This window comes from Alexandromys fortis, unplaced genomic scaffold (genome assembly GCF_014885135.2).
Source record: "Alexandromys fortis isolate MF-2015 unplaced genomic scaffold, M_Fortis_MF-2015_v1.1 scaffold_239, whole genome shotgun sequence".
Taxonomy (NCBI): domain Eukaryota; kingdom Metazoa; phylum Chordata; class Mammalia; order Rodentia; family Cricetidae; genus Alexandromys; species Alexandromys fortis.
This window is the reverse complement of record NW_026068120.1, coordinates 1,021,497-1,040,533: the sequence shown is the minus strand read 5'-3', so window position 1 is coordinate 1,040,533 and position 19,037 is coordinate 1,021,497. Positions and strand designations below refer to the sequence as shown.

Here is a 19,037-nt window from a genome sequence, read left to right as displayed (position 1 = left end):
AGCAGATGGAGGGAGAACACGAGCAAGGATGTCAGGACCACGGGGGGTGCACCCACCCACTGAGACAGTGGGGCTGATCTATTGGGAGCTCACCAAGGCCAGCTGGACTGTGACTGAAAAAGCATGGGATAAAACCGGACTCTCTGATCATGGCGAACAATGAGGACTGATGAGAAGCCAAGGTCAATGGCAAGGGGTTTTGATCCTACTTCATGTTCCGGCTTGGTGGGAGCCTAGCCAGTTTGGTTGCTCACCTTCCTAGACATGGACGGAGAGGGGAGGACCTTGGACTTTCCACAGGGCAGGGAACCCTGACTGCTCTTTGGATTGGAGAAGGAGGGGGAGAAGAGTGGGGGGAGGGAGAGAAGAGAGGGGGGAGAGGGAGGAAAATGGGAGGCTGGGAGGAGGCGGAAACTTTTTTTTCCTATTCTCAATAAAAAAAAATAGCAAAAAAAATGTAAAGTTGTGAAAATACAAAGAACATAATCTCAAAAGACCAATCTTTTAAAGTCATCTACCTTTAAGTGTAGACCCAACTTTGTATCAGCAAGTAGACTAGCATACGTTGTGAAGATTTCAGGAAATGAGCTGTGAATTGTATCAAAAGATAAAGCTGAATCAATCTAAAGGGAGATAAAACACAAATTTCTGTATTATGCCTCAAAAACTTTTGATATATCTTTCAAATTTTTAAATTTCAGCACTCATTATTTGTCAACATTTCAACAATGTTGCTATAAAACATTTTATTATATCCTGCTAAGACAAAGTCTGTGAAGACATAGTGACAAAACACATAAAGTAAGAAGCATAATGAACAATGGTACAAGAAAAAGAAAAGTAATTGGGAGATAGCGCTCCAAAATATATTTAATTATCAAGAACTGACTTTTTGAAGACATATTCACTGTAGTGTTTAAACATAAGTTACAGAATTCAAAATAATGACCATGGCATCCATGGTGGCACACATCTGTAATCTGCAATAAGGAAGCAGAGGCAGAAAGAAGATAGTAAGACTATGTCTCAAAAAGAACAACATAACTTGAGATGAATGCATTTCAAGTTCTTTTCAAAATACCTGCAACATTTTTGCCAGTAAGGATAGCACTGTCACTTTGCTTTCTGGAGCAGAATCTGCGGCCCACCATGAATCACACTTCCTCCAGTTTTGCATAATGGCAGCTGCAAGCTTCACTCCGTGTTGTTTATGAACAGCTCGATCCTTGAAGCTCTGATCTAACATACCATTTAAAACAGTACTAACCTGAAAAAATTTGTACATTGTCAAAAAATTCTTAATATTAATAGAAAAAGCCCACACTTCCATGTCAAAGCTATTTTAGGAAATGAAAATGCTGTACCTGTAATAGAGGTTTAGCTATTTAACAATGTAAGAGCGCTGTAACATAAATCTTCCCAAAGAAAGCAGAGGGTGACTCTACTGATGCCCTTGTGCCCTCTCTGCTGTGTGTGTGTGTGTGTGTGTGTGTGTGTGTGTGGGTTGGGGGAGAATTCTCCATGAAATTCCATTTGGAAGACGAGGTAAGTGCTCTTCTGTGAACATAACTACCACCACATGTATTTCTGTTCTAACATCACCTTTGCAACAGAATAACATAATTAATTTGGTTAGATTATCATTCAATATTTCCATCATTCTGACATAAGCATTTTTTTTACTGATGCTTTATATAGTATACTATCAACACATTTCCCTTCTTATACATTCTGCTCTCACTACAGCTATAACCTTGGCAGACTTCTTAGCTGTTTTCAGTGTGCCTATCCTTGTCATCAGACTCTCCCAAATCAAATAAATCATGCCATTCCATCTTTGCCAATCAGTAAAATACCTGCTTCAAGAGACACAGCACTGGCTGTGTTGTAGAAGGCCAGGCCTAGATAACCAATCTTCCTCTTAGCACAAGGCGGAACACAACACTTTGCTTTCTCAGCTTACCGCCTTCTTAATATCTACCTGGCAGCTTCCTGACAAGAGATGAACAAGGGAACAGGACCCTATAGACCTGGCTTTTCTAAACATGCGTATTCTACTGACTCACACAAATGAGAATCTGGCTGCACTGTAACTCCAGTCTCTTGGTCTTGATTGGCACTATCCACAGTTTTGTGAGAAAAAGATGTCATTCAATTTCTTGATTCTCTACACATAACTAGCTTATCTCCTTGAGAACTGTCAGGTTTTTTTTTTTTTTTTTTAATGTTGAACCTTTGGAAAATACATGCTCCTTGTGGATTCATTCCCAAACTGGGAGTAGGGCACTCTACATCTACAGCCCTTTAACACATGAGAACTGCAGTCCACCACTGTTTCCGGGCCTATGTCCTGTCCACTCAATTCCAGGATCCTTCATCATTTTTCTTTTTCTTTCTTTCTTTCTTTTTTGAGACAGGGTATTAGCCCTGTCTGTCTCGGAACTTGCTTGCTGTGTAGACCTGACTGGCCTTGAACTCATGGAGACCTTCGTGCCCCGCCCCCCCCCTCCCCGCCTGCTGGGATTAAAGGTGTGCATCACCACACCTATCACTTTCATTGTGCTTTGGTTTTGTATTTCACCCTAGTCTCAGGGAGTTCCTCAACTTTATTTTCCACCTCTACCCTGTTTTTTAATTTCAGGTACCTATGTTTACTTCCAGAGTATTCTCCAATCTTCTTGTTCAGTAGCAATTCTTATTTTATCATTCATCGTGTCTGTCCCCTGCCTCCCTGCTCTCTGCCCCGCTCCAACCCCTCTGATAGTCTTCCCATCCTCTTCTAGTGTAGACAGGCTAAGAGTTTGAACTGACACACCTGTCCTGCCTGCAGTTTGCTCATTCTGTTCTTCTTTCTCTGCACCCATTAAGACTGTTTTGATATAATCTTAATCTCATTCAGTCATTTCAGAGAGTCGTGAGGAAGGAATAGAGGCAGTAAATGCAACTTTTGCTGGCAATGGACAAGGATGGTACATGTAACAGGTTAGATAAGCAGAAATTACAACTCTCCGCAAATACTGACCTCAGTTTCTGACTACCTACAGAGCACACTGCCAGGCACATTTCACAGTCCTGTAAAATAGATGGCAGCATGCACATTTAATCCCAGCACCTGAGTGGCACAGGCACAGGCAGAAGCAGGAGGATCTGCCAAGTGTGAAGCCAGCCTGGTCTACAAAGTGAGCTCCAGGTCAGTTGTCTCAAAATAAAATAAAATAATGATAAACAAATCAAACCCAAAAAACCCACAAAATCCCCTAAGTTAAGCAATCGAAAAGCTAATATAATAAATATCACTCTCTAAAGGGTTACTATGATGGCGCAAAGAGGGCTGTGGAAAGAACATGCAGGAAAATAGGGCAAGACCCTCAAGCCGTGAGTGCTCTAAAAACAGGTTGGCAGTGTGAAAGACTAGCCTACAGGTGGGGTTGGAACAAACACTGCAGGGCATATGACACATTTAAAAGCTCCAATATGACGTTCTAGCAAAAGCCAGTATCCTACAGCATTGTATCTTGTATCTTACAGTGTTAGGCCAAGAGATTTAAAGGTTTGAGGGAATGGAAAAAAATAACCAATGTCTATTAGCATCTATTAACATATACTATCTTGATAAAGACTGTTTTGTTCTGTGGACTTTATTTCCAGACATTAGCAGATCTTTAAGCCTCCAGGAAGAAATCTGGTTTTAAGAAAAACCATCAGAAACATAAAAACCCTTTCGTGAACATTAGGTAAGAAAATATTTAAAGAAAAAGTTCCTTACCATTTTGGGATTATCTGTTGATGACTTCATGAGCTCTGATACAGCAATATCAAGATTTTTCAATAGCTCACTGTTGATTATTTCTGAGAACAAACTATAGAAATATTCCCCGTGGGAGAAGCTGACGTTTCTCTGTGAACTGCCCAAATACTGCATAGACAACAGTGCTGAATTCAGCAGCAAACTCACAAGATGCTCACACTACGGAAGAGAGAAGAACATACCAGAGAATCCATCCCCAGAAAGACTCTGAGGCAGCGGGTACACATAAGTGTACAAGGAACCTTCTAAAGAGTCTGGTGTGTGAAGTCAGGACTTGTTTAAATAATACACATTTAATTTAACTTCTATTTTCTAGGTTTCACTTTGTGAGAGGAATCTCCTACACTGATATTGTTTCCAACTTTCCAGAAAACTCTAGCAGCTATTCAAAGAACAATCAAATAAGTTGTTTGGGAAAACTAAAGTATAATTGAGAACATCAATGAGACAAAGAAGAGGTTGCTGCAATGGGAAAAGTAATGAGGGAGGATGGTATGGAACAAACACAGAGGGCTGGTTGCAGATCTCAGCCACAGCAGTTTATCTGAGGCCAGTTCTGCTGAGTTCAGAGTCATGAGGACTTTGGTCATGGTGCCTTGGGTGCTTCAGGGATGCCCTCCACAGTCCCTTTAAGCACCCATTCCAAGAACCAATAAGGATAGAGAAAGGAGCATGTCATCACAGGTCAACTTTAGTGACAAAATGTTCCTTGCCTAAAGTCCTTTTGGAAACAAAGATGAACAGAAAACTTCCATTTAAGAAGGTTATGTTTTTTATTTTCAAAAAGTATTGAAGAAGAGAAAGTCAGTAAGTCAGCTAGGTCGTTTAATCCCAGCACTTGTGAGGCAGAGGCAGGTAGAGCTCTGTGAGTTCAAGGCCAGCTCGGTCTACAGAGTTCTAGGACAGCCAGAGAGAGCTACACAAAGAAATCCTGTCTCAAAACCTCCCACTGAAAAAAAGAAAGCCAGTAAGTCAATAATAATATGTGTCCATCTAAGACTTTACTAACTAAATTTCATACTTTTTAGAGCTATACCACAAGTAACTTATGTAAGTCACTCGATAGGAAGGCTGGGTGTTGCTGATTTCCTACCAGTCCTCCGTAGGCAAAGGCTAACTCCAGGAGTCCATTGGCCAGGCTCATACAGCTGGGGTCCAACGACTGCATGCACTGCCTTTCCTCTGCAGGTGCAATGCCTTTATAAACCAAAGAGAGCAGCCGCATGCCAATGGGATGATCCAGTGCTGTAGACTAAAGGAAAAATTGACATGAACTGCCCGCTGAAACAAGGTATTCAACGCAAATATACAATGTCACTTCTTCAGTAAAAAAAAAAAAAGTGTTAACTAACACTGATGACTATTTTCTAATTCTTAGGACAACTCCAACCCAGTTTTTGTTGTTTAAGCTACAGATTTCATTTATGTCTTTCTGTGATAAAGGACTACAGTAACTGGTTCTTAAAATGTTTTAGGTTACTACAATTTCAACTGTCTTTCATTCCTCTCATTCTATCTTTACTTTCATATTCACATTCTAGTCAGCACCTAAATGTAAGAGTTCTCTAATCTCTAGTTCAGTATATTCTGTATGTACAATATTTAAACAAATAATATAAACCTAAATGTAAGAGTTCTCTAATCTCTAGTTCAGTATATTCTGTATGTACAATATTTAAACAAATAATATAAACCTAAATGCCAATTTGTACTAGTGTAATGAAATCAGTATAATAGAGAAAGCAAAAGGGAAATAAAATAAATTAATTATGGTTACCTGAGATGGGGATATGACATGAGAGAAGCCAGCTTTGTGAAGCTGTTGACAGGCTGATAAGACAGACAGCAACTTGGTCCTTTCTTGGCGAGCATCAGAGTCACACAAGTTAATGGCACAGAGCTCTTCGACACTGGCCGTGAGAACAACAGAAAACCAGGTAAGGATACACTAAGGAATTGTGTTGCTGTCATAACTTTACTAGTCACTTGGCCCTCAAACTCACTAACATGGTCCTGGAAAACGCAAAGGTAACACCAGAGGAAGGCTCATAGAACAGCAAATGTAGTACATCTACTGTTCTCGCCCATCCTACGGGTAGGAAAGGAATTAGTGAAGGTCATGATTTCCAAACAGTGTATGAGATCATTTGTGTGTGCACACACAAGTGCATGCGCACACATAGGCACTGACAAGTCCCTTTCTTGAGGACACTGCAGTTGTGCACACAGCTGTGAGGAACACTGGATAAGTGAGGACCTAAATCACAGTAACTGAGCATGGCCTGAGCGCCCACCTCTGCGCTGTCACTTTCTTCTTCAGGTGAGTCTCCAGCATGTCTCTGCATGGGGACTTCTTCAGTGCCTTCAGCAGGTTCACACAAATGCTGGGAAGGTGGTTCATAACCTGGACGTCGCCAACATTGAACCCTAAGCTCACGGGCTCACAAAGCATTTTCACTAAGACTTTCATTAGGTTTGTGTTACACAAGTCCTTCTCCAGGAGCTATAAAGATAGAAAAGACAGATGGAATAAGAGTGCTTCTTGGCCAGTAGCTCTTCTCATCACAGTGTAAACAAGGTCCACAAGGTGCGAATAGTCACAATACTGACAGTTTGGCAGATTTTCTGAAAATAAATGAAAAGTATTAAAATGCTTGAAACCAAAATGATTTCAGATTTTAATGTTTTTTTTTTTTAATTTTAGAATATCTAGTTAGACTCTATCACATGACATCACTATTCTGTTTTTGAGGAATATCCATACTGATCTCCAGAGTGGCTAGGCTAATTCACGTTCCCGTCTTTAGTGAAATTACAGTGCTATGGACGGAATGCACAGCTTACAAGCAAGCACCTTCCTACTAAACTATACCCTCAGGTCCTGACCCCCAAAGCAGCAACTGATTTCCTTTTTCTCCCATCTTCACCGGTATTTTTTACTGTTTGATTTCTTAATGACAACTATTTGAATTGGGCTAAGATGGCATCTCAATGTCATTTTGATATGTTTCTCCCTTGTGGCTAATGATCTAAGGGCAGTGATTCTCAACTGTCCTAATTCTGTAACCCTTTAATACAGTTCCTCATGTTGTTGTGACCCCAACCATAAATTGTTTCTGTTGCTACTTCATAACTATAATTTTGCTACTGTTATGACTCATAATGTAAATAGCCTTGGAGACAGAGGTTTGCCAAAGGGGACATGACCTCTCATAGGTTGAGAAACTTAAGGACATGAAGAAATTTAAGTTCTTTAAGGGAAACTTAAGTACATTTCCCATTTTAAAGTACTAATCTCAAATTAACGGATCAGGAGCTACGACCCTACCTTGAAAATTTCTGGAGAGGTATTGAGCAGGGTTGTGGTAAATTCCATAATCCGGACCAAGACTGTGCATTTGTTATAGTTGTATTTTTCTTCCTCTTGTAGACTGGGAGGCCCAGCTGCTACCCCTGTGCCAAAGCGTTGTTCAATTGCTCTAACATCGTGGGTTGCTACGCTTTCTAAAAAGAAAGCCACTGACTTTAAAAGTGAAGACTGTGTTTCAGTACCTGGGAATAAGAACAGTCAAATATTAGGGTACGTTCTCTAAAAGGAATATGAAGTTCCTTCTTAAAATACAGGTAATGATATACACCCAACAAAAGAATTCAAGAATTAAAAACATAAGTTCAAGAAAAGATGAATAAAAATAGCACCTATTTCTTCTTAGTTTCTTAGTTCAAAATTTGAACTAGAATATAATTCAAATAGAATTCAATTTCACATATAGACAGTAACAATGTCTATACAGGGTCTGGTCATCTGTTTATTATTTATTGCTCTTGTAGGAATGAACATGCTAGGAAAGCACTCTACTGTACTATATCCAGCCCTCCAGCTATGGTTTGAACACTCTGCCCCAGCTGGTGAGTTATTCTGGGAGTTCTTCAGCTTTAAACGGTGAGAACAGTTGGAAGACGGGTCCCTAAAGGAATGTCTTTGTGCTCAGGGACACTCACTGTGTGGGAGGTAAAGAGATCTGACGCATCTTCCTGTCACCACGGCATAGAGAGCCAGGCCTCCATGGACCAAGCCCTCCTAAACAATGAGCCAAAACAACTGTGTTCTTCAAAGTGTTTATGTCAAGATACTGTCACAACACCAAGTTTGACTAACACAAGACTTGACTGTCAAAGATTACTTATGAGAACTATCATTTAAAAGAACAATTGGCAACTCATATAAAAAAGACTTAAATAAATACATAGGTTAGTCTCTAAATAATATTTTAAAATTCCTATGGTTTTATCTAGCACTGAAATTTTAATTCAATAAAATAATGGCAAATAGCAAATCATGTTCATTTTACCTATTTTTGTTCTATAAGTCAGGAACATGCTTATATAGTAGAAGCTGGATTGAAACTAGTGATTCTCCTCCCCTCCCTCTCCTGAAGAGGTAGGAATATAAGTGAACACCACCACATCTGGCATTATTTCTAATAATGAAGAAATTGAAAAACTCCTCCAACGGGCAATGCAAAACCAAATGACAGTGGCTGTCTCTAATCAGGTACGCTGGGCATTTACTATTTTACAGAAACATTCTCTAGCTCAACTCCACGCTGCCTTATAAACTTCACCTGTCTGAACAAAATCAAGCTGTTTTCTTCCCCACTGCACACGGAAACTTCTTCCACTCACCATATTGCTCCACTCTTCTCATGGGTCACTACCCCAAACATAACAACCTCCAAGGCCAGGTGTGGACACTGGGGATGCTGGATAGATCAAGTTTCTAGTCATGACATAAAGGATTGGGGATGGCCCAGAGAGGGAATACTGAGAGGGTCTCTAGGAGGAGAAGAGTTAAGTCTGTCTAGAGAGGGAATACTGAGAGGGTCTCTAGGAGGAGAAGAGTTAGGTCTGTCTAGAGAGGGAATACTGAGAGGGTCTCTAGCAGGAGGGAAGTTAGGGCTGCCACAAGGATGGACAGAGTCTCTGGGGAGCGGAGCGAGAAAGGCAGAAGCGGTCCTGCAAGTGGTCTGCTACAGGATGAAGTTAAGAGACTGAGGAATTTGAAATGGAGCACAGGAAGGAGAGTGAAGACTGTGCACCTGACTTCCAGGCTAGTTCAGCCAATGGGTTCCCAGGCAAAGTGTGCCTCTCGATCGGCAGCCATTATAGATAAAAGGGTGAGGAAAGGGAGAAAGGATGGACTGGAGAGAGGATCTTCAGAACCCACAGGAAATGAAGGCCAGATGTCGGCCGAGGGTCTGCTACAGGACTAAGAATCAGATTGGAGATTTGCAATGGTGGAGTGAATGGCCTCTTTAAGGTTTTTTAGAATAACCACAATCGCATTTTGAAGTCCTTGTTTTGTGTTTCAGCTAAATTGCATTTCCGGGGTTTAATGCAACAGGGTTACTGGTCTCTGAAAGAGGCACGTTGTCTTGGCTGTTCAAGTTCATATTTTGCATTGGGATATAGGCATCTGGAGGTATGATGTTTGAGGGTTTTTTTGGTGCAAAGATCTTATTTCCTCTTTGATGGGTGAGTGTTCTGTTCACTGGTGCCCACTCTGGATCCTCAGTAAGTCTCTTGTAACCAGAGTGTTTCTGTGGGTTGGTGAAAGACACAAAGGAATGAAGAAGGCTGGAAGAAAGATTTCAAGGAGCAGTGGGAAAGTGCCACAGTGGTCCTGGGTCTGAATCAAGAGGTGGATTCTCCAGGGAATGGAGTTAGGCTGGGAGAAGGAGTGGGATTAGGATGAAGTCTAGAGAGACCACAATCAGAGATTACACTGTTAAAGGTGCACACCTTTAATCCCGGCACAGGCCGACCTCTGTGAGTTCAAGGTCAACCTGGTGTTCAAGAGCTAGTTCCAGGACAGGCTCCAAAAGCTACAAAGAAACCCTGTCTTGAAAAACAAAACAACAACAACAACAAAAAAACCCCAAACAAACAAACAAAGAAGAAAACCATTCAAAACAATAAGGTACTGCCCTAGGAGAGATAGCTCAGTGGTTAAGAGCATTGCCTGTTCTTCCAAAGGTCCTGAGTTCAATTCCCATCAACCACATGGTGGCTCACAACCATCTGTAAAGAGGTCTGGCGCCCTCTTCTGGCCTTCAGGTATACACACAGACAGACTATTGTATATATAAAAAATAAATATTTAAAAAAAATTTGTTAAAAGGGAAGGAGGTTGTATTTTACAATTAGTCAGTTATGGAACTATTTAAATACAACTATTTAGTAGAGTAATATATTGCTAGCATTTTGCTCAACAACAAAATATATGGCAGTGGTCCCATAAAGCTATACCACCTAGTGACTTAGGGTGTTACTGGGAGGTAGGGGAATCTTTAGAATGTGGAGAACAAAATAAAATTATTGGAGGTGTGTACTTTAAGGGATATTGAGACTATGACACCCACTTCTTATTCACTTTGCTTTCCTGGCTACCATGAGATTAATAGTATATACCAAACCACAGGGCAAAAGCAACAAAACCAAGCATGGACTGAATCTTCCGAGCCTGTGAGCCACAGTCAACCTTACATCTTAAGTTAATAGCCTCAGCCTTTTGTCATAGAAGTGGAAAGCTGATAAACACAAAAAAGAACGTAAGTAAAGAAGCCTGTCCAGTAGTAGAAAATCCAGGTTAAATCTCTTTATACAACACTAAGTAACTAGTATCTGTTATCAATTTTGTTAGTATTATTATACTTATTAATTTATTTAGGTTTTTTGAGACAGGGCTACTCTGTGTAAGCGTCCTGACTCTTCTGGAACTTGTTTTGTAGTCCCGGCTGGTTTCAAACTTAAAGAGATCCACCTGCCTAGCTTCAATTTCGTTAGTATTATTTTTAATTTAGTTTCTACACAGGTCTCACCATATAACAGTGGTTGTCTTGTAGATAAGGCTGGCCTATAACTCAGAGCCTCTATCACCAAGTGCTTGTTACTGTTATTTTGACATGCACCGAACATAAACCAAGCAGAATCAGGCAATGCTACCTTAGAGTAAATTCTACCTACCCAGAACGTCTTGTACTTCCACAGTCTTCTCCTCGATGAATGTGTTATAGCACTCCAGTGCCGCAAGGAGCATGTCCAGCCACTGTAGGACTGCTCTCAGGCTCACTGGCCCTTGCAAATGGAAGAGAGTTGGCTGAGCAAGAATGCCCGCTGGTTGATCACAGCTGCTAACCCCTCCTTCGAATGTGTTTATGAGAAAAGAAATATCTTCTGTTTTTATGAGATCTTTCAACCATACAGAAGGGGATTTGTTGTCTAAGAGACAAGATTAAAACATACATTAATATATACACAATGCAAAGATATCAACATTCAAAAAAAATCAAACCTCTTTAATCATCTTTGAAGCTAGTTAAAATTTCAAAATGATGCAGGCTCATCTTTTCATTACTGGTAATTTGTTTTACTGTTGTTACTTCTGAGAAGTTATTTCCACCAAAGCTGTACTCTTCATTCCTAACATTATAAAACACCATCCGGAGGGCAAACAGACTGATGCTCTGTCCCTTTTCAGGTCACAAGAGAGTGCTGTGGTTTCTGGGATCTGATGCGGGCTGTGCTGCTCACCTCTCCCAGTCTTCTCTTCCCACGACAAGAACAACAGTGTGCCTGTGCTTATCTACCCACAAGTGCCTTCCCGGCCTCAGTCTCAAGCTGCATGCTAAGTATTGTGAATTAAGTCAGTCAAATGATTTGCTTTAAAAATTATCGTCTTTTGACACTGTACTTTTTCTAAATAAGAAAAGGAAAGGATAAAATTTCATTTTGCAAGTTAAGAAATCAGTGCCTCAAAAAAGGTTAAGTGATTCTTTGACCTAAACAGAATATATGTCTGCTGTAGTAATAGGACATTTGGGGACTACAGGAGTAAAAAGGTGAACAACCCGCTATTTTCACTCAGAACCAAAGAAAATTAAAATTATGAGAAGAAAAATAATATGGTATTTAAATTCTACAGTAAATGTCAAGAAAGACAGAAAAGCCAGGTATCAGAAGGAAAAGGCAGAGATCTACAGACAGAGTAAGACATATGAACCTTATCAGCTAGTGTATTAGACAGTCTTATGTCAACTTGGCATAAGCTAGTTATTTAAATGTCTCCATAAGATATAATTATAGGACATTTTCTTAGTGATTGATGGGGGAGGCCCAGCCCATGGTGGGTGGTGCTATCCCTGGGTTAGTGACACTAGGTTTTGTTTTGATTATTACTATTTTTTATTTTTTTAGTTGTTGCAAAAAAAATTTCTGCCTCCTGCCCGTTTCCCATTTCCCTCCCCCTCCTTGCACACATCGCCCCCTCCTCCCACTCTTCTACCCCTCTCCCCCTCCCCCCACTCCATCCCCCCTCCCTCTGACACTAGGTTTTGTAAGAAAGCAAGCTGAGCAAGCCATGTGGAGCAGGCCAGTAAGTAGTACCCCTCTACGGCCTGCCTCTGTATCAGCTCCTGCCTCGCAGTTTCTTCCCTGTTTGAAATCCTGTCCTGACTGCTTTTGATGATGAACAGCAATATGAAAGTATAAACCAAGTGAGCCCTTCCCTCCCCCAACTTGTTTTTGGTCATGGTATTTCATCACAACAACAGTAACCCTAACTAGCATAGATGCAAGGAATCACCCTCCAGGTCTCTTGGCTGACAGGAGTGGCATATACCTGCAATCCCAGCAGGAAAAGGAGTTCAAGGCCATCTACAGCTATACAGTAAGTATGAGGTCAGCCTTGGCCATACAGGGGTGTGTGTGTGTGTGTGTCTGTGTGTGTGCATGAAAAATAAAAAAAGAGAAGGAGAAAAAGAATAAAAGGAAGAAGAGGAAGAAAGGAGTACGTCTTAGGTTCCTCCCAATGTGTCATGTTCTGGACTCTATGGCATCAGTCAAACTCACACTGAGTCTTAACGATCAGAAGGAATTGGACAATAATTTCTCTCAAAAGCCTGATACACATGGCATAAACAACCCTACCACTATTGTGATATTACACCAACCTGAGGTATTCGTGTGTTTGAAGCTTCAACATAATTACCTACAGATTCCCACCATTGCTGCTCAAAAAAAGGGTAGTGGTGGGTGGCCACAGAGGGTGATATATCCTAAAGGCCACAGATGACATAAACCAGAAAAAAATGCATTATTTTTTTGTTTAGTTTATATTAGGGAAAGACTAGCTTTGCCTACTACTTGATAGCCTGACTTTATAGATTCTTTTGAGACAAGTGTTTCAGTGGTTAGCCCTGGTTGGCCTGGAACCTACAGAGGTCCATCTGTCTCCAGTGGGATTATAGGCAAGAGCAATTCTAAGAGCAAGATTTAGTTGAAAATATAGGAGGTTGTCATTATGGGCAACTGAGAAGAGAACAGCAAAGAAATGCTTGGGTCAATGAAGATGACATCATAGAAACCACAAACAGTATAGGAGTCAGAGTGGCAGAGGCACTCGAGGGGTGGAGTGGGGTCTGCCAAGGAGCACCATCTAAAATTGATTAGAGGGGGCTGGAGAGATGGCTCAGCGGTTAAGAGCACTGACTGTTCTTCCAGAGGACCTGAGTTCAATTCCCAGCAACCACATGGTGACTCACAACCATCCGTAATGAGATCTGGCGCCCTCTGGCCTGGCGGCATACATGGAGGGAGACTTTCTATACATAATAAATAAATAAAATCTTTAAAAAAAATTGATTAGACATTCGAAGAAAACTATGGCCTCCTTCCGTTCCAGCAGGTTCCTCGTCATATGTGGTTGTGCCAATGACTTAACAGATTAAATAAATCTAAAATAACAGCAGTGTGGAGGTAGGAAGATGGCTCAGTGCGTTAAGTGGGGGCTTGAGGAAAGAAGTGAGGACTTGAAATTGATTCACAACACCACATAAAAACTGGGCATGGCGGTGTACATCTATACTACAGTGCTGGAGGGATAGACAAAGATGGATACCCAAAACATGCTGGCCTTGCAGTCTAGGCCAATTGGTGAACAAATGAGAGACCCTTCCTGTGTATTTAGTTTTTTGCCAACCTGAAACAAGTGAGGGTCATCAGACAAGGGGGAATATCAATTGAGAAAATTCCTATATCAGATTGGAATGTGGGCAAGACTATGGCACATTCTCTTTAGTAATGATTAATATGATTAATATGAAGGGCCCAGCCCACTGTAGGCAGTCCCAACCCTAGGCTGGTAATCTTAGATTATATAAGAAAGCAAGCTGAGCAAACCATGGAGAACAAACCAGTAAGCAGTATTTCACCATGGTCTCTGCTTTAGTCTTTCCTCCAGGTTCTTGCCCTAACTTCCCTTCATGATGTAAACCATCTCTTCCCCAAGTTGCTTTTAGTTATGGTCTTTAACACAGCAATAAAAAAAGTAACTAAAATACTGCCTCTATTTTTTAGAATGCTGGCAACTTTTCATTACTCATGTTGAAATACAACTGTGTTACTTTGAATACTTTAAATCTGTGAGGGGGAATACTGGAAGATAAACTTAGGACCTTACACATAGTAAGCATGTTGTCTTCAGCATACAATATTTGGAATCTTTACCAAGTTTTGTTAGCTGCAAAGGCAAATCAATTCTTCCTTAATATTTAAATGAGACAGAAAAAAAAACTGTGGTGAAATAAAAATTTGGGAATCCCAAATCTACTTTTGCATTATTTTATAATAGCAAAGTTGTAATTTTTATCCTATCACAAATCGTTACAAAACATATTCATAATTTATCATTTGTCATACAAACCTAGAATGAATATTAAACATACTTACTCTGACAAAGATTTATTTTAATCTATTTTGTGTATGAAAGTTTTGCTTATATGTATGTATTATACCACATGAATGCAGTGCCTAAGGAGGCCAAGAGAGGACGTCACATTCCCTTGAAATGGAGTTACAGGTGGTTGTCAGTTGACATGTGGGCAATGGGAATAAAATTAAACCTAGGATCTCTGGAAATACAGTCAGTGCTCTTAACACTGAGCCATCTCTCCAGCCCATACCTATTTTTAAATTTATTAGAAACATACTAGGTATAGTGTATGCTTGTCATCCCAACACTCTGAAAGATGATGCAGGAGGATTCTGAGTTATAAAGCAAAATTGAGAGGGGAGAAGGGGAAGAGGAAGGAAATGTTATTTGTATTATTAATTTATACAGAATCAGAATGTTTTCATTAGTTTGCATCTCCAAACTGGCAAAGGAAAGCCAGTCATTTTGATAGAATGTTAAGGATCAAAACACTGGGCTATCAAGATGACACAGCAGGTAAGGGTGCACGCTGCACAAGCCTAGCAATCTGAGTCTGATCTACGGAGTTCAGCTAAAAATAAAAGGAGTAAATGGAGTCTTCAAAGTCAGCCTTGGCCTCTACACATGCACTGTGGTTCACAGGTACTAATCCCTTCCCTATTTTAATAATTTTTTAATTAAAAAAAAAGAAAGAAAGAAAAAACATACCTGGGAGTAAAGGAACAAATTTATAAAAGAGTTCTATGGACTTGTGTCGACATTCTGTCTGGGGCCTTCCACAGTTAGCTAAAAGCCACTTGACTAGATCCAATAAACACAACGATGTCAACGGTGGAAACCCCCTATACAGAGAAAGCACGCCGTCATTAACACACTATCCAGCATTCTAAGTATTCCTAGGCAAGAATTTAGAAACCTGAAACTCAATTCTACCTTACTGACATATGGAACAGGCATATTCATTTTTTAATGTTTTATCATCAGGATGTAATCAAGGTATCACAGATTATCTCATAGAAATCTTCCTGCCTCTACTTCCCTGGTGCTGGAATTATAGATGTTTGCCACCACACCTAGCTTCAGTTTAGTTTCAACATAAAAAATATGTTTTTGCAATGCCAGAGAGAGAGAGAACTCAAGACTTTATACTGCAGGCAAATGCTCAGGGCTGGCTGGGCAGTGGTGGCGCATGCCTTTAATCCCAGCACTCGGGAGGCAGAGGCAGGCGGATCTCTGTGAGTTCGAGGCCAGCCTGGTCTACAGAGCTAGTTCCAGGACAGGCTCCAAAGCCACAGAGAAACCCTGTCTCGAAAAATCAAAAAAAAAAAAATGCTCTTTTCTTTCACTATGGGTAAAAAAAAAAAAAAAAAAAAATTAGATATGCTTAACAAAAAGAATCATGAATTTCATGTTCCCGTTCCAATGTGTTCTTTAAACAACAGAAACAAAAGCCCAAAGTTGTAGGATGTGAACCAATGTTTCTTAGAAGCTCACTTTGTGAACTAGTTATAAATCTACGTTCTTTGATCCTACCCTAGCCCAACTCAGAAATCTTGTAGATGAAGCCTGTACCACAATGTGTGTTTTAACTATACTCCCAATTAATTTCAATATATGTTAATGACCAAGAACCAATTGTGTAAAGTCATGCTACAAGTTAGAAGAACCTGAAAGATTTAACTGTAGTAGTTTGTTTTGTAGTCTCTTTACCAGTCTCTTTTACCTAAGGCTGGGCATGAACTTTTGATCCTCCTATCTCTCCCTCCCAAGTTCTTGGATTACAGGCACGAGCCTGCCACTTTCTTGATGACTTCTTTGAGACAGAGATGGGAGAGTAGGAAGAATGTGAACAACAGTCCTGGCTGACCTCAAACTTATGCTCCCCCTGCCTTCATTCCCAAGCAGTCAGGATTACTGTAAGCCACCATACCTGAAGGTGCCAATTTTAAAATGGGGAAAATGTAAGTATCTGCTATATATAGGTTCAGAGTGGAGTACAGTACAGACACCAGTACAGACACCATGACTTCCCATATACTGTACAGAGGGCCAAAGCACTGTACCTCCATCCTGCCTGACAATGATTAGCCCTGAGGTAATCAATCACTGGTCAATACTCAGTCTGGCTTTGAACAACTTTCTCATTTTGATAATTCCAAGTCTCAATCCTCCTCCTCCTCATCATCATCTTCCATTCTTTTTTTTCCTTTTATTCTGTTTTTGACTAGAACTGTAGTTGTCTAATAGAGTCTCAGTTTTACAGGATGAAAGAACTTTGGGAACTGGTTGCACAACACTGTGCCTATACATAACACTACAAGACTCTACATGCAAAAATGCTTAAAGTGATAAACTTTGTGCGCACTTCAGCACAGTTAAAAATAACAAATAAATTAATCTCTACTCAGAGCATCATTCAACGCCTGTATCACCTGAAATCCTGCATAGTGGTGAACAGTTGAAATCAGTGTCCACCTCTGTGTCTCACTTAGAAACTTACGTGAGCTTGAACAAGGTGCTCAATCTTCAAAGTCCATCTTAAATCTAAATATGCACTTTATCGTCCAGGTGACTATTAAATAAAACGTTCCCTAAAGACTTCCTGGAAACGTTAACAAGTTTCCAGTGGCCAGGCTGTTTAAATTGTCACTACGTAGATCTCTAGCCTCAACAGGAGTTGGTAACTTGAGCTCACTTCTGCTCTGTTCACTTTGCTAGTGGACAGGTCTGTACAAACACTGGTGTGTGCAACCACATTCTACAGGGAGCCAGCATCTTGGATTGAAAGTGACATTAAGTTCTTATACTTCCAAATTTATTGTATGACAGTTCAAGGATATTCTAGTTAAATAATTATTTGCCAAACTTGCATTCAAACTTAGCACAAGCAAAATGCAATGCCTTTCTCTGTTTCAAAACTTACTGTCAATTTGGACACCAACTCAAATTTTAATCAAATATCGTCTTCCTTAAATCAGGTATTTTTACACTTAAAGCTTTGAAATTTTGTTGGAAAGTTGACTGTTCATAACATACTTCTATACATTTCTTCTTTACAAAGATAATTATCTTCTACACATCCATCTGACAACCTTTATCAGATGGAATTAGCTTTATGCTGGGTTCAGGAGAGAAAAGGGAAACAGTATCACCTACTGTGGCAACCGTCGTTTTCTTGGTATGTTTAAAGAGTCGTGCTTCTTTTCAATGATGCGTCTGAGGTGATCAATGGCATCACAGCACTGCTGAATTGTACCTGTATTTATATCCAGTACAAAAGATTTCAATGAAAACATATAGCAGATTATCACTGACAAAGTTTTATAAAACTAATGACCTAATTTTGTGACTACAAAGATAATTTTTACTATAGATTTAGTACTCTTCATCTCAGAATAGGAAATTGAAATAAATGACTTCCATTTCAAATCTTAAAATAAAACTCAGACTCATGGCTACAGGAAGGCATGGCACATGCATGCATACTATATTCATACATGCAAAAAGGAGTATCACATACAAATAGGAACTACATGACCAACAGCCACAACAATCAAAGCATAGCCTCACATGACAGACTAGATTGGAAGAAATCTTAAGGTGCCATAACTCAGTTCAGGCCAGAGCCAGTGCACATCACTTCAGAGCCATTACAACTTAATATGTAGCCACTGTAGAAAAGCGCAGACTTAAGGACATTCCACAGAGGTTTACGAGAAAGAATGCATACATGGTACTTCTAGCACACACACACACGTGCTTATGTTGTAGGTTCTCTCTCTCTCTGTGTATATACATGCATGTTTTGTGTACTGGGTGTTAAAACCCAGAGGCTGACCCATAACATCAACTTAAAAAAAAATAAAGTGGGGGCTGGAGAGATGGCTCAGCAGTTAAGAACAGTTTTCTAGAAGACCCAAATTAAATTTCCAGCACCAACATGGCAACTCATAACTGTCCATAACACCCGTTATGAGGAGTCCAATACCCTTTTCCAGATACTATGGGCACAGGAACCCATATGGTGTATAGGCATACATGTAATCAAAATATCCATGTGTGTATGTATGTGTGTATATATGTGTGTGTGTATATATGTATACTCACACACATGCATACATACACATACATAATTTTAAAATAAAAATTTTTTCTTAAAAAGTGAGATGGCTCCTGGGAGCCACTCTAGGTTCAAGTCTCTTGCCAACACTAAGGTGGCTCTTTTAACTAAGATATGTGCTTCCCTGCTCCCCTATCCAACCTTCCTTTATCCCAATCTTCCTGTTTCCCCAAGTTCCCCCAATCCTCCCCTTCTTACTTTTCTCTCCCTGTCCCCCCTTATCCCCAACCCACCCCACCCCCAAGATCCCAATTTTGTCCCCGGCAATTTTATCTACTTCCCTTAGCCAAGAGGATAACTATATGTTTTTTCTTGGGTTCACCTTCTTCTTTAGCTTC

At 40.2% G+C, this 19,037-nt stretch overlaps 1 protein-coding gene across 1 annotated transcript in view; it reads right to left on the bottom strand.

Moving 5' to 3' along the window:
• Positions 1-19,037, bottom strand: part of Prkdc (protein kinase, DNA-activated, catalytic subunit) — a 156,463-nt gene that overhangs the window by 93,566 nt on the left and 43,860 nt on the right. The window contains exons 29-38 of the mRNA XM_050125161.1: positions 17,736-17,835; positions 15,288-15,421; positions 10,835-11,089; positions 7,137-7,360; positions 6,103-6,311; positions 5,586-5,718; positions 4,902-5,060; positions 3,767-3,967; positions 1,082-1,267; positions 519-623 (exon numbers count right to left, since the gene is read on the bottom strand). Coding sequence (XP_049981118.1) covers positions 519-623; positions 1,082-1,267; positions 3,767-3,967; positions 4,902-5,060; positions 5,586-5,718; positions 6,103-6,311; positions 7,137-7,360; positions 10,835-11,089; positions 15,288-15,421; positions 17,736-17,835 — 1,706 coding nt within the window. The remainder of the gene's footprint in view (positions 1-518; positions 624-1,081; positions 1,268-3,766; positions 3,968-4,901; positions 5,061-5,585; positions 5,719-6,102; positions 6,312-7,136; positions 7,361-10,834; positions 11,090-15,287; positions 15,422-17,735; positions 17,836-19,037) is intronic.